Here is a 12,886-nt window from a genome sequence, read left to right on the forward strand (position 1 = left end):
TGCATGTACACCGTTCAGGTAATCATCAAAGTGCTGCTTCCACACACATTTCATCTAGTAACATTTTGGCTTGCGGCATGAAACCTTTGCGGGATGCGTTGAGTTTCTCATAGAACTTTCGTGTTTTTTGGGAACGATAAAGCTACTCCAAGCGGTACTTTTACGAAGGGTGCTTCTTTGCACTATTGCCGACCTCGAGGTTTGAATCTAGAAAGATCAGGCAACATCTACAGCGTAGCAGATGCCGTGCTCAACGATCGAAACTGTGGGAAAAGACAATAGCTACTTCGCAGTTCAAATCATTGGGTAAGGGTTATTCCACGATAAGGAAACCCACGTATAGAGTGGCTCTCAGTGCCGGGTTAGCCATTCAAGTCGGTGTTGGATGACGTCTTCGTCGGGAATCATCCAAGTAGTTCGGTTAAGTCCCGCGCGTGTGCTGCGCCAGGCGCGAGTCTAAGATAAGCTACTTTCGGTCGGCACACGACGGGCATAAAGGTGGCAAACCTCGAAGCTTGGAGATAAGAGCGCGGTTTCGTGTCGTTAGAAGAGATGAAGGCCTCGAGTGTGGGAATCTCGAGTTATAGCAAGGAGATGTCGGTTCTCACGTCGTGAGAGGAGAGTTCAGACTTCGAGTCGTAATGATGAGAGGTATTGCTAAAAGTGGTCTAGTCTATGAGTACTGCCTTTGAGCACACTAGCGCGAACAGACCTCCAACTACTGAAGGATAGTGTGTTGAACTGTTCGAGATGAGAACTAGGTCTGCAGTTCAGGGAGTAGGAGGTACACACGGAGTATATCACGAGTCTTCCTATTGTACCCATGGACCCAGCGTTGCAAACTGGGAGCCCGTGCCTTGGAATACAATTTGTAAACCGGGATTTACCACCTATGGTTACCGACTAAAAAAAGTCGTTCGTCGAGTTTGCTCCTCCACATGCCCTATGACCTTCTACGCAACGCTGATGGCTGTCTTGATAGTTTCCCCAATGTCTTTGTCAAACTCACCCTCTGCCGGCAGCGCTGCATCTAGCGATTGCGCGTAGTCTGCTGCGACCTCAGGTTGCTTCAGTCGTGCGATATTTAACCCAGACTTCGGTTGCGTATGTTGTTCACTACGGATAGTTTTGGGCGCATCTTCACCATCACCAGATAATGGTCTGACTCGATGTTGGCGCCTCGACAGGATCTGATGTCGATGGTGGCCGAGATGTTCCTGCTATCTACCAAAACGTGGTCAATCTGTGAATGCGTTTGGTTATCTTCAGGTGTATTTATGTTGGAGGTGGCACTGAAAAAGGCACTACGTAACGCAGATAAGGAGTTAAATTTTCGGCATTCAAACTTAGTTTTGATAAACTTATTCGATGAAAATAATTTATTTATAAGAGTGTAAAAAGATTATTAAATTTACATAAATTGTTAAAATACACAAATATTGTGTCTTCTGCAATCCTTCGTGGCTATCGAAAAGCATTCTGCCATGGTATCATTTGCCGTACTTTCGGTGCATGTTTTTCGTTTCTAAAGGGTCTGATCAAGCAAAAATATACGATTTCCAGCAGGCTCAACAAACTGGCCCCCATCATGAGTCCGAACAAGCCTCCCAAACTACCCACCATATCGCCAACGCCCATCAATTCCTGACGAATCTTCGGCAGTATCCATTTGTCCCTGATGCTGATCGCAAAGTGAGATGCAGCTAATTGCGACAAGCTGAAAAAAATAACAAGCTTTAACTTGCTTTAGATTCTAAATCAACCAACAACAAGTGATGAATACTTTTCGTGCTGAAATCCTAGAGCTCTAACATACGACCCAATATCCATTGGCGTGCTGGATATTTCTACATCATAGGACAGCGACATGCACGCAGGCAAACAACCACAAGGATTGCTAATGTTTTTGCCGATTTGCTGGGCATACATTTTAAGGTAAGCTCCCGAATAGCAGCCAATTTCGCTAGCATCGCATTCGCGCATGTCCGCGCTTCTTGGCATGGAAAATTTAACGCATCCACATAGATTGTAGGTAAAGTTGACCATGCACTCCTGGATGCAGTTGTGCTGATTGTAGATTCTGAAGAACCGTAGGTATCGTTCGTTCTCGAAGAAACACTGCCGGCTAGATAATCGAATATAGATTGGAAAAAGATTGATTAAATTTGATGGACATTTTATGGAAAAGTTCAAGAAATTAAAAAAAAACCAAATCGGTGCTTATTTATCAGAAAACGAATTAATTATCTCATATCAGGCAGGATTGATTGACTAATATCCAGTACCAAAACAGCTATGATTAAAGTACTATGTGACAAAGGATGTTGTTATGATTCCGCTTGATTTATTAACTGTAAAGGGCGAATTCAAAACATGTCCCTTGAACGAATACAGATACAAACTCTTGGTATGGCTGCATCCGAAGAGATCGTGATGTAGTCGTAGTTTTTGGTTTTATCAACATATTTACGCTATCACGTAAGGCAACATGATAATGAAATTGGTCAAACGAAGGTGCTTCATCTGGTGGATGAACAAATAGTTCAAATCCGGTTTTGGCGCCCTGAAAGTAAATAAGCGTTTTATTAAATCAAAAATTCCACAAGAAAGAAAATTTTCAAATACTTGCATGGCAAAAATAAGAGTCATCAAACATACTAGCATACAAAACAGTTTCCATCCCAAATCTAAATCCGGTCCCAATTTGTCGCCTCGGGTAAGCTAGCATATCGGAATCGTTAATGTAGCCGCTTTCTCGAAACCAATCATTAGACATATTGGAAACACTAGAATAGGCAAACTCTCGATGAAGTTTCTCCAATCTGTACAAACTTTCCACGGATATTGAGTTGTATGTAAAGCAAACTCCCTTATCGGTAATTGTTTGAAACCAAAGTTTACTACAAATAAAGTTTCGACTTATCCAACGACATGTTAAAAAAGTTTCTTCGAAATTCAAACCAATGTCCATCAACATTCCGACGGTTGATACTGGACATTTTTTTGTAAACTTAAGCCACCTTGTCATAGTCGGGCAAACGTGAGCTAGAGCGCTCAAGTATTCCAAACTGCAAATTGAAAGAAAAAATTAAATGAGCGGAATATTTTCAATAATCTTCATATGTATATCTTACTCCCGCTTTTTTAGCACATCCATTCCTCCACGTAGAAACTTACTTGCTGCATGATTGATATCGTAATAATTCCCCTTACTCTGGACGATGGGACAAACTGTCACAGCTGGGAATGGAACCTGCCACATCGGAATTTGCTGAGGCTCGTAACTAATGTAGATTGGGTTTTGAACCCATTTCTGGTAGGTTGAAACAGCGGACAACACGCTCAAAATCGAAGCCACCATCACACTAACGCCCCACCATCCTCGATTCAATAGTCCTTGATTGCTCGCCATCAAGTGCTTCATGGCGTTGATGGAATTTTCTTCACAATATTCCTTCCAAAGTATTCGCAAAGCTCTGAGAAATCGAATTCGTGGCATCGTTCTGTGGATCCTTGAAATGACTTTTTTCTGCAACCAATCCTAAGTATTCACTTGACAAGAATGGCAACTACAGTCTGGCCAGTTTTCCCTGCAGTACGATTTAAAATGTATCAATGATGCAATTGAAATGAATTATTGATGCACTTGTTGAAAATTCACAACCTGAACAAGACTCAGTCGATAATCATCGTAACACCTTCTCTCAGTCTATCGTAGCTTAACCGTTAGCGGTCTTATGAATTTGAAATAATCTGTAAAAGTTGTACGGTGACAAAAATGACAAAAATGACAAAAATGACAAAAATGACAAAAATGACAAAAATGACAAAAATGACAAAAATGACAAAAATGACAAAAATGACAAAAATGACAAAAATGACAAAAATGACAAAAATGACAAAAATGACAAAAATGACAAAAATGACAAAAATGACAAAAATGACAAAAATGACAAAAATGACAAAAATGACAAAAATGACAAAAATGACAAAAATGACAAAAATGACAAAAATGATAAAAATGACAAAAATGACAAAAATGACAAAAATGACAAAAATGACAAAAATGACAAAAATGACAAAAATGACAAAAATGACAAAAATAACAAAAATGACAAAAATGACAAAAATGACAAAAATGACAAAAATGACAAAAATGACAAAAATGACAAAAATGACAAAAATGACAAAAATGACAAAAATGACAAAAATGACAAAAATGACAAAAATGACAAAAATGACAAAAATGACAAAAATGACAAAAATGACAAAATTGACAAAAATGACAAAAATGACAAAAATGACAAAAATGACAAAAATGACAAAAATGACAAAAATGACAAAAATGATTAAAATGACCAAAATGACAAAAATGATAAAAATAATAAAATGATTACACCAATCTTTGATTTATGTTGACGAAAAGTGTTTAAAATATAAGCAAAATAAATAAGTTTTGTGACAGATTATAGAACCATAACATAGTTTTGTGCAACAAAGAAAATAGACGAAACAAAAATGTTGCCCATGTAAGCTTTATAGAGTGTTATGAAGCGTTTCGTTTAATTATGACGCTGGGCACGAAAACATGTCGTTTGTTTGGACGTAAATATTTAAAGAGATTTCTACAGTCAAGCTTGTTTCAAACCGTCTGCATTCGAATTTCTTGGAACGGTTAACATTCTAGAACATTTCATGCCATGATCATGAAAAAGAAAGATGGAGAAAAATGACCAGCATATACCATTCTAGAAAAACGTTATGACTAAAGATTAGTGAAACATTTATTCATCAAGAGACCAATCAGCTTTGCCTATCATTTTATTTTAATGCGATTTTTTTGCTGTATAAATGAAATGTTCCAGTAATAGTTTTTGATTTTTAAGTTATTTTAATTCACGGGAGTGCCCTCTTTATTTACATTATTTTAAAGCATTGATCAAATTGGCTTTCTCTGGCTGATGCAAAAAAATAGTCATATAAAGGCGTTCTTTAATAAAGCAAAGATTTTAGCTGGTTTCTCAAGATTGCTTTCTCAAGTTCATTTTCTTAGCTTGTTGAGTCTCAAGATACTAAGAACACAAGTCAAGAAAAAAATGTGTCGTTTGAGAGTGATCATCGAACCAATTAAGTCAAGTGGCGTTATAAGTTTTTTTTAGTGTTTGTTTTTTGTTTAGAGACATTTTCAACACATTTTTTTAACCGTTTTATTAAAGCTTTTAAGTTGTGTAGTTTAAAGTGTGTTTTGAAACAGATGAAACTTAACTTAAGGGGGGGGGGGGGGGGGGGGTGAGGTCTAATGGGTAAAAAAAACACCATTTTCACGATTTTTTTCTAGAGCTATCGTTCAAACAAATGTATCCAAATTTTTTGTATTATACAAAGCATTGTTAAAAGAACATTTAGTAATTTTTTCGTAGAAAAATATTGAAAAATGAGCCGGTGAAAGAGCACTTTCGAGGATGCCTTTTAGAAAACAGGATTTGCGGTGGACATTGTATCTCAGCACAGAATCATCTGAAGTCAACATATCAGAGCAATATATTTTTAATAGATGTTTTTCTGGACCCCAACGTTTTTATTTAACTTAAAAATTATATTATGAAATTTTTGTGGCTGCTTGAAGTAAAAACTACGATTTTTCACGAAAAAATCCGCCATTTTCAAAATCTCCCCAAAGTAAAAAAAAATGTTGGGGTCTGGTATTTTATATGTAGAAAAGATGTTCCCAATTTTAAAAGAATCGGATAAGTAGTTTTCAAATGACGATGTCGTCGCGCGCTGTACCCCGAACAGAACGGATCGCTTATTTCTTGCTCCTGTGGTGTTTTCTTCTCGAGAATTGACGTGAAAATAATTTTCTGTGGTGCAACTGGTGGGAATATCGGGATATGTTGGTTTTGTTTGTTAATGAATAGTGCCTCGAAATGGAATGTGTTACTCCTCAGATGGAGGTGGCAAAGGTGATGTGGATAATTTGGAAAAGCATGGATTCGCTTGAGTGATAGATTTTTATGTGGGATGAGTTGCATTGATTCAGTTGCTTGCCAGTGTTTTGTCCGCAGACATATTGGAGATGGGGGAGTGTGGGCTAGTGTAATTCTACAACCAATTCGAAAATTTTGAATTGCGATCATGATCGAGGTGGAATTATGCGTAAAAATACGCTATCTAAGTGATTTTTCGAGACATGTCCGAACATGTTTTCAGGGGAATGCATGTAATGCCGAAAATGTCATTTGCCAGAGGAGGACAACATTTGCTGGTGAGGAAATTCCAATCTATGGGCGATGGAAGCGAAAAGTTATTCTTTCTCTCCTTAAGAAAAACGCATTTAGAACTGTCAAAAGTTGGGTGAAATTATAGCTGCATCCCACTTGCACTAATGCAAAACCATCACCCAAATTCGTCAGCGCTTCCATCGCCTATTATTACATTCTCTCTCTCTTTCTTACTTCCTTAACTTCTCTCCTAAAATTTTCTTCATAGTAATCCTATAGCGCATCTTTTTTCTCACCTACTTAATATATATATTTTCCTGCTGTGAGTGAGTGAGTGAGCAAAGCTGTTCTCGAAAGGTCTATGCTGTCAGTTTTCGTATCTACTATCTACCAAGGTCATTAAATTACTAGGTTCTCTGACTTTTACAGTAAGTAGGCGTGGAGAGCGCGGTGAAGTGGGGTGAGGCTTGTTATCTTTGTTTACAAATGAGCAGTGTGCTAAAAAGGGAAGGCAAGCTTAGATCTCAACTATCCTATGGATCAAAGGTAAACAAACGCAACGAAGCAATCAACATGGCTGGTTTTGAAATTTGAGAGATCGTATCACCTTCTATGTACCCCCCTTGCTATCTACGTAGATCAATAGGAAGTCTCAATGGGTTAGAGTAGGAGGAACTGCTTTGCGTTTTATTTTTTCGCGGTAACGTTGGTGGTTAGCTGGGGGAGGAAGACTGAAATTTGCTGTATCGTTTTCTGTATCGTTTTTTTACTGTTCGGCAAAAAGCCAGCAATTGTTGAAAAGATTTGTAATCGTTCAAATTTTAACTTTAGATGATCAGTTTCGTGTAGCGAGTCATGTAACTCAGTTGTTTAGCTGCTAATTTTAGATTTAGCAATTTTCAGAACAACTATTAATCAAACCATTTTCATTTATCAGCTTCAAAACTTTGACGAAATTTGAGCGACTCAATACGGCTAATCATGCAAGAATTTGCCAGAGCGAAACAAAATCTAATTAAATCATTGTTTTATGCAAAACAAGTGCTTTTCAGCATCAAACAAGTTTTATTAAAAATCACTAAATAAGAAAGTAAAATTTCGAACCTTCGCACTGGTCGGTAGATTGATGAGAGAAATTTGACGTTTGAAAGATTTTTTTCTTTTTTTATTCAGTCTTCCTCAGTGGTTAGAAGACGATGTGTGCGTTGCGCATATCGTTTGCTCACATCGAATACATGCATGAAAAGTAAGGCTGATGTCATGCTGAAGCAACTAGCGACGCAACGCAACGCAACGCAATCACGCGACAAACCAGCTCTCATTTGATCTCCATGGAAAAAGCGTAGACCTGTCATACTGGTCGCTTTGTAAAGCGCGACAAATCTGATGCCAGTGTGTTTTGTAGCGCGACTAGTAGGAAATCTAATGGGAATATTGTTTTTTCTCGATTTGAAGCAGTGATTCCGAGTTTTAAGCACAATAGTACGAAGATCTGTCCAAACTTGTGATAATAAACTGAAAAATATCTTAATCGGTGAGAAAATTTTCATGAATTCTTAGTTCCGGCAAAAAACCAAGGAATTTTGTCGGTTCAAATTGCGGCATTCTTGCAGTCCGGGTCGTGATTTGATGAGTTTGTGATGGCTCCCGAAAGAAAGGAGACGATTCAAAGCATTATCAGATGTAGAGAAGTGATGATTTGTAGGGAATTTCAAAGCGACAGGTCGCGCCAGCATGACATACCAATGCGATGCAACGCTTTCTTATTGGAACGTTGCGTTGTGTTGCGTTGCTAGTTGCTTCAGCATGACATCAGCCTAAAACAGTAAAAGCGATTACGCGGTGCGACGTGGGTGATATTCGTTTTTATTGAATGATTAAAATTCTAATAATCAATGATACATGCTTCGCGTCGCGGAATGGCCTCACTGCTTGCAAAACCAGGCAAAATTGAGTGTATTTATTAATATCTATCTGATACGTTTCTAGGAAGAGGGTTTTAAACTCCTGAATGGGTGCAATCTCGTCAAATTATTGAACATTCATTTCAGCATACTAGGACCAAAAATAAAAAGATGGATCAACATAATTTTACAGCATGATTACAGCGCAGCCGAATCATTTCTATTACAATTTTTTGAGTTTATGGTTCCATATTATTATATTAAAAGGAATAATATTTATAAAATGTCCTCGAAACTTTTACATTTATTTAAATATTTTTATTCCAGCTTCCACGGTGTAAATATCTAAATAAAATGAAAAATTATGTTCACATTTAATCTATTTTCAAATTTTGTTAAGTATATCATTTGATTGCATTTCAGCTATCAACCAGAAACAATAGAACATAAATCAATTGTGTCTGTTTCGTGTTTGTTTTTTTTAACTTATTTTTCTTATGTTATCACTTTTTTTTTAACAGAAATTTTACAATTTTTACACTTTTTTCCGTTTCTAGAAATAAATTTCAAACTTTTTTTTATTTTTAGAAATCAACTTCATCGAAACAGAATGTGAATCATTTTTTTTATCATCACGACGATTGTTCTAGTAACATCATCAGTTACTGTTAATCGTTTGATTTCATCCTGTTATTTGAAAATATCCAAACTTTATAGCTTCTTTGTCATGGTTTTAAATTTTTCTGTTATTTAAATTCAAAGATGTGTATCAATAAAATCAAGGCGTAGACGATTCAAGAATTAATTTATTATATTGTTTAAACATTACCATAACTCATCTTCACTTCCAGCTATCATCAATATCAAACATAAGTTGAAGACCATAATGTGTTACTATTTTCTATGCCTTTAAATGGTATATTTTGCATAATTTTTTATTAATTTAATCAAATAATAAATGAAATACTTTATGTTATCATGTGAATATTCAATATATCTATTCATTTTTATTCAATATATCAATAAACATAACATAACATATACATTTTTACTACATTTTTCTACATTTCTAGCTGACCAGGGGTATCATATTTTAGAAAATGTCATTGCGTGATCAAACAAAGAATTCAATTAGGGGAAAAGTTCATATAACGCCCCATGTGGCTAATACGCGCCCCTCTTGTTTTGAAGTATTTGAAACATTTCATGCCTGCAAAACATTACCAATTTGTTTTAAATGCTGTGATTGGTCATGGCAAGTATGTATGTATGTATGTATGTATGTATGTATGTTTGACCCACCAGTGGCTGGTAGGTCTTTCGACCCGAGTCGGTACGGGAAGTCTCGATCGCATATTCAAATATTGTTCATGCTTAACTCATCAACAATAATTGCAGCACAACCAAGGGGTCCGTTACCACTGGCTTGGGACAGGTTTGACTCATCTTACTCCCTTCCAACTGTTCGAAACAAATAAAGAATCCTGAAAAGGTACTTAAGTAGGTAACCTACTCATGATTCTAAATTTGCCGAGATACTCCGGCTGGCTTGAACCCACAATCCATTGTATATTAGTTTTCGGATCGTTCGATGCCCTGTCCAACCCCCCACCAATCCCCTTTAATAGAGTTAAGCTATTTTGATTATTGAAATATAAATATAAGTAATTTGCACATTTTTAATATCTTACCTCGTACCATTTTAAAAGGATACTAGAATTTATTAAACGAAAAAATACTTATCTGTATTCGTAAATTTTGAAAGAGTCCAACATTTTGAACTAATAAATTAATAATACTTGGTCCATCTCAAAATACTTTTTCTGTAGGCTTTCCATCTGCTGGCTAACCACAACACGTTGCATTGCAATCCACATTTAAATCGTAGCAAGCCGTAACTCAAAAATACGAAACGCAGTTCAAAAAAAGCAAAACGAAAAATTGGTGGCGTTAAGTTAAACGTTTAGGAAAAACAAATTTCTTCACCCATCTTGTTAAAAAACCTTTCTTTTTTTCATCCAACACTATTTTTTCCATTTTTTGTAACGAAACAACCTGATATTCACTTTTTCTTGGAATTGGATTGATTCTATCAACCGCACTTTTGGAAACACAACACAAATCACCGACTTTTCAACGGTATTGATGAAAGAATCAAACACTTCACAAATTCGATTCAATTATTGAACATTTTCAAAACTAAAATCATTTTCATAAGTCACCAAAAACACTTCCTAAAAACCATTTTATTTCCCGTTAACTCCTCATTGAATAAATAAAAAACACTCCCTAATATTTCAAGAAAAACACCCAGCCTGACGTATTTCCAGGAGAGGCAGCCTTCCGTATTTCGATTCACTATTTCTTCGATTCCTATCACTAGCCGAAGTTTTCTTCCTCTTCACTCGGTCGAAAACATTGGATCCTTCCCTAATTCCAGGGAATTACATTACAACCTTGAAATTGTTTGTTCCCAAAATTTTGAACGGTTCATTCATTTGTAAATCAAGGACCGAAAACCATATCAAATGATCGCTTCGCTCGCGTATCAAATGACCCAAAGACACAGTCTGTCTCCCAGCAGCACCGAAAATATTCTATCTCAAGCTATGCACTCCCCCAACCAGGTTTCAGCATTCTGAATCAAACCCTGCTGTGATTGGTCATGGCAAGTATGAATTTTTCCTTAAAATGCTCCTGTGTCGTGATAATTTCACAATTAAGGTTTTTCTTCATTTTGATCTAAATTTTAAAACACTTTCAATAAGGTGTTACCAAGCAGAGAAAAACGAATAAGACAATATTTTCTGACACATCGATAGAGGAGAATCTAAATTATTATTTTATGCTAAAATATCATACTGAACTCGCTAAGGTATGCTTTTTATGGGTATGTTCTATCACGGCCCATGCGCTCGTTATAACGCGCCAATCGTAGTAGGCTGAAAATAGCATAAATTTTGAAATGAAAAAAGTCTAAAACCATATTTTGAGCATTAATTCAGCCCAAAAAATCTATTTTTAATTTTTTTCAAATTTTGATTAGTCCATTTTGATTTTCTTTTCAGTCAAAGTGTCTATAAGTATTGGTGTGTTTTCGGTCTTCGACTGCTCTCGGGTGTGTTCGGCTGCTAGGCGCGTATTGAATACACAGCGGCGCGTATTTGCAACACAGTTTTGTTCTGTAGCTTTGAATATGGTTTTTAAAATTCAAGTTTTTGAAGCAACTATAGCAAATTGAGTAATAAAAAATCATAGGCATTTGTAGCAAACACTTTTCTTCAACGATTACACCCATTTTTTACACCATTTGTACGTGGAATACATAGAAAATCAGCGATTCGCTTAGGTGGCGCATGATAGGGCATGTTCCCCTAATAGTATAATTTATTACAGGCTATCTGGTGACATAGGCGATCTGGTGAATAATTTATCAAATAATATTGTGCTTTTCCTTTAATGATTACTTTTTCTTACAACTACAGTAATTATTGTTATAATCATTTTTCATCATAATTATGTATCATTATGTAATAATGTGAACAATAAGTAGATATTATTATGGAATTAGACATCCATATATTTTTATATCAATTTTATTTGAAATAACATATTATATAACTTATTTCCATCCGTATTTCTTATGCAAACTTATATTTGGGCGGGATTCGACCAGACCGAGCTGAACGCCATCAGCATTTGTTTTAAAGATACTGGAACTTTTTGAGCAAATATTTTCAACTAGAGACAAAATCATTTATGTTTATTTTTCAGAGTCGACAGTTTATAATCCGAAGAATTCATATAATCCGAAGAATTTATTGTAACCAATAGTATTCGTGTTTTAGATCTAGAATATGAATTGCAAGAGATTCAATTTCTGTTATTTCAAAATATTATCATGGCGCGGTTTGGTCGGAGCCCGGCTGTCTTTTTTAATTTTGTACTAAATTATATTATTTTAATACAATGTCATACATATTACATGATTTACACTATAATATTATATTCATATTATATTTCATTACGTGATATATCTACTGTATTATATTAATATCTAGGGAAGGGGCATCTGGGTATCCTCGTTTTACAAAAAGAGCGGGTTACCGTGTATGCTAGCACCGTATTGAATACTAGACGTTCCTCAATTTATGTCAAGGGAATTTGGCATGGTTGAGGAAAATAAAGTATTTGATTACTTTTTGTAAAATAAGGACGCACTCTTTTTTCGGAAGCCTTGGCGGCGGGATTATAATTTACATGCTATCGTGGTTAGTCAACAATATGGTTATAGCTTTTCGAGACTTTTCCCCTTTTCACCCTGGATACCGTTAGTGCCTCTGCTTACGATTCCATTCCCTTAGAAGTCTCATTGAGTGGTTATGATTGTGTTGCGTGGTAGCCAAGATGGACGTGTGGGTTATTTTTTTGCCACAACCGCGGCGCTGCCGTAAACCCAAGGTGGATTCAATACATACATACATACAGTAGTTTTCAAATGACGATGTCCACGGACTTTAAAAATGTGCTTTCGAGAAAAACGCGTTTGAAGTTTCTGCTCTTGCTTTCTTGCAGTATTAGATAGAAGGAGATAAAGGCCTATAATTTCTACAGTTTTGCTTCAATTGACTTGAAAATTTGACACAACATTCTTGAAATGTTTTACAATAAGAAAATAAAAAAAATTGATTTTTTTAAAGTGTTAGACCCTACCCCCCCCCCCCCCCCCCCCTTAACAGCTTTAATAGAAAACAAACTTTC

General features: G+C 36.0%; 2 protein-coding genes across 3 annotated transcripts; both read right to left on the reverse strand.

Moving 5' to 3' along the window:
* Window positions 1–1,464: 1,464 nt before the first annotated feature.
* LOC129755401 (sodium channel protein Nach-like) lies at window positions 1,465–2,547 on the reverse strand. Its single transcript, XM_055751857.1, has 3 exons — window positions 2,403–2,547; window positions 1,784–2,125; window positions 1,465–1,717 (listed from the first exon to the last, which is right to left on the reverse strand). The coding sequence occupies exons 1-3, from the start codon at window positions 2,462–2,464 to the stop codon at window positions 1,465–1,467; spliced, it is 657 nt and encodes a 218-aa protein (XP_055607832.1). The 5' UTR covers window positions 2,465–2,547.
* Window positions 2,548–2,562: 15 nt separating this feature from the next.
* Window positions 2,563–3,545, reverse strand: LOC129755400 (pickpocket protein 28-like). Of its 2 annotated transcripts, none has more exons than XM_055751856.1 (2): window positions 3,178–3,545; window positions 2,563–3,068 (listed from the first exon to the last, which is right to left on the reverse strand). In XM_055751856.1, exons 1-2 carry the CDS (start codon window positions 3,497–3,499, stop codon window positions 3,055–3,057), a joined length of 336 nt encoding a protein of 111 aa, XP_055607831.1. In that variant the 5' UTR covers window positions 3,500–3,545; the 3' UTR covers window positions 2,563–3,054. The 2 variants fall into 2 exon arrangements, with proteins under 2 accessions (XP_055607831.1, XP_055607829.1); XM_055751854.1 differs by having other exon boundaries at window positions 3,135–3,545.
* Between the last annotated feature and the right edge of the window lie 9,341 nt (window positions 3,546–12,886).

The sequence above is a fragment of the Uranotaenia lowii genome, chromosome 3, assembly GCF_029784155.1.
Source record: "Uranotaenia lowii strain MFRU-FL chromosome 3, ASM2978415v1, whole genome shotgun sequence".
NCBI classification, from domain to species: domain Eukaryota; kingdom Metazoa; phylum Arthropoda; class Insecta; order Diptera; family Culicidae; genus Uranotaenia; species Uranotaenia lowii.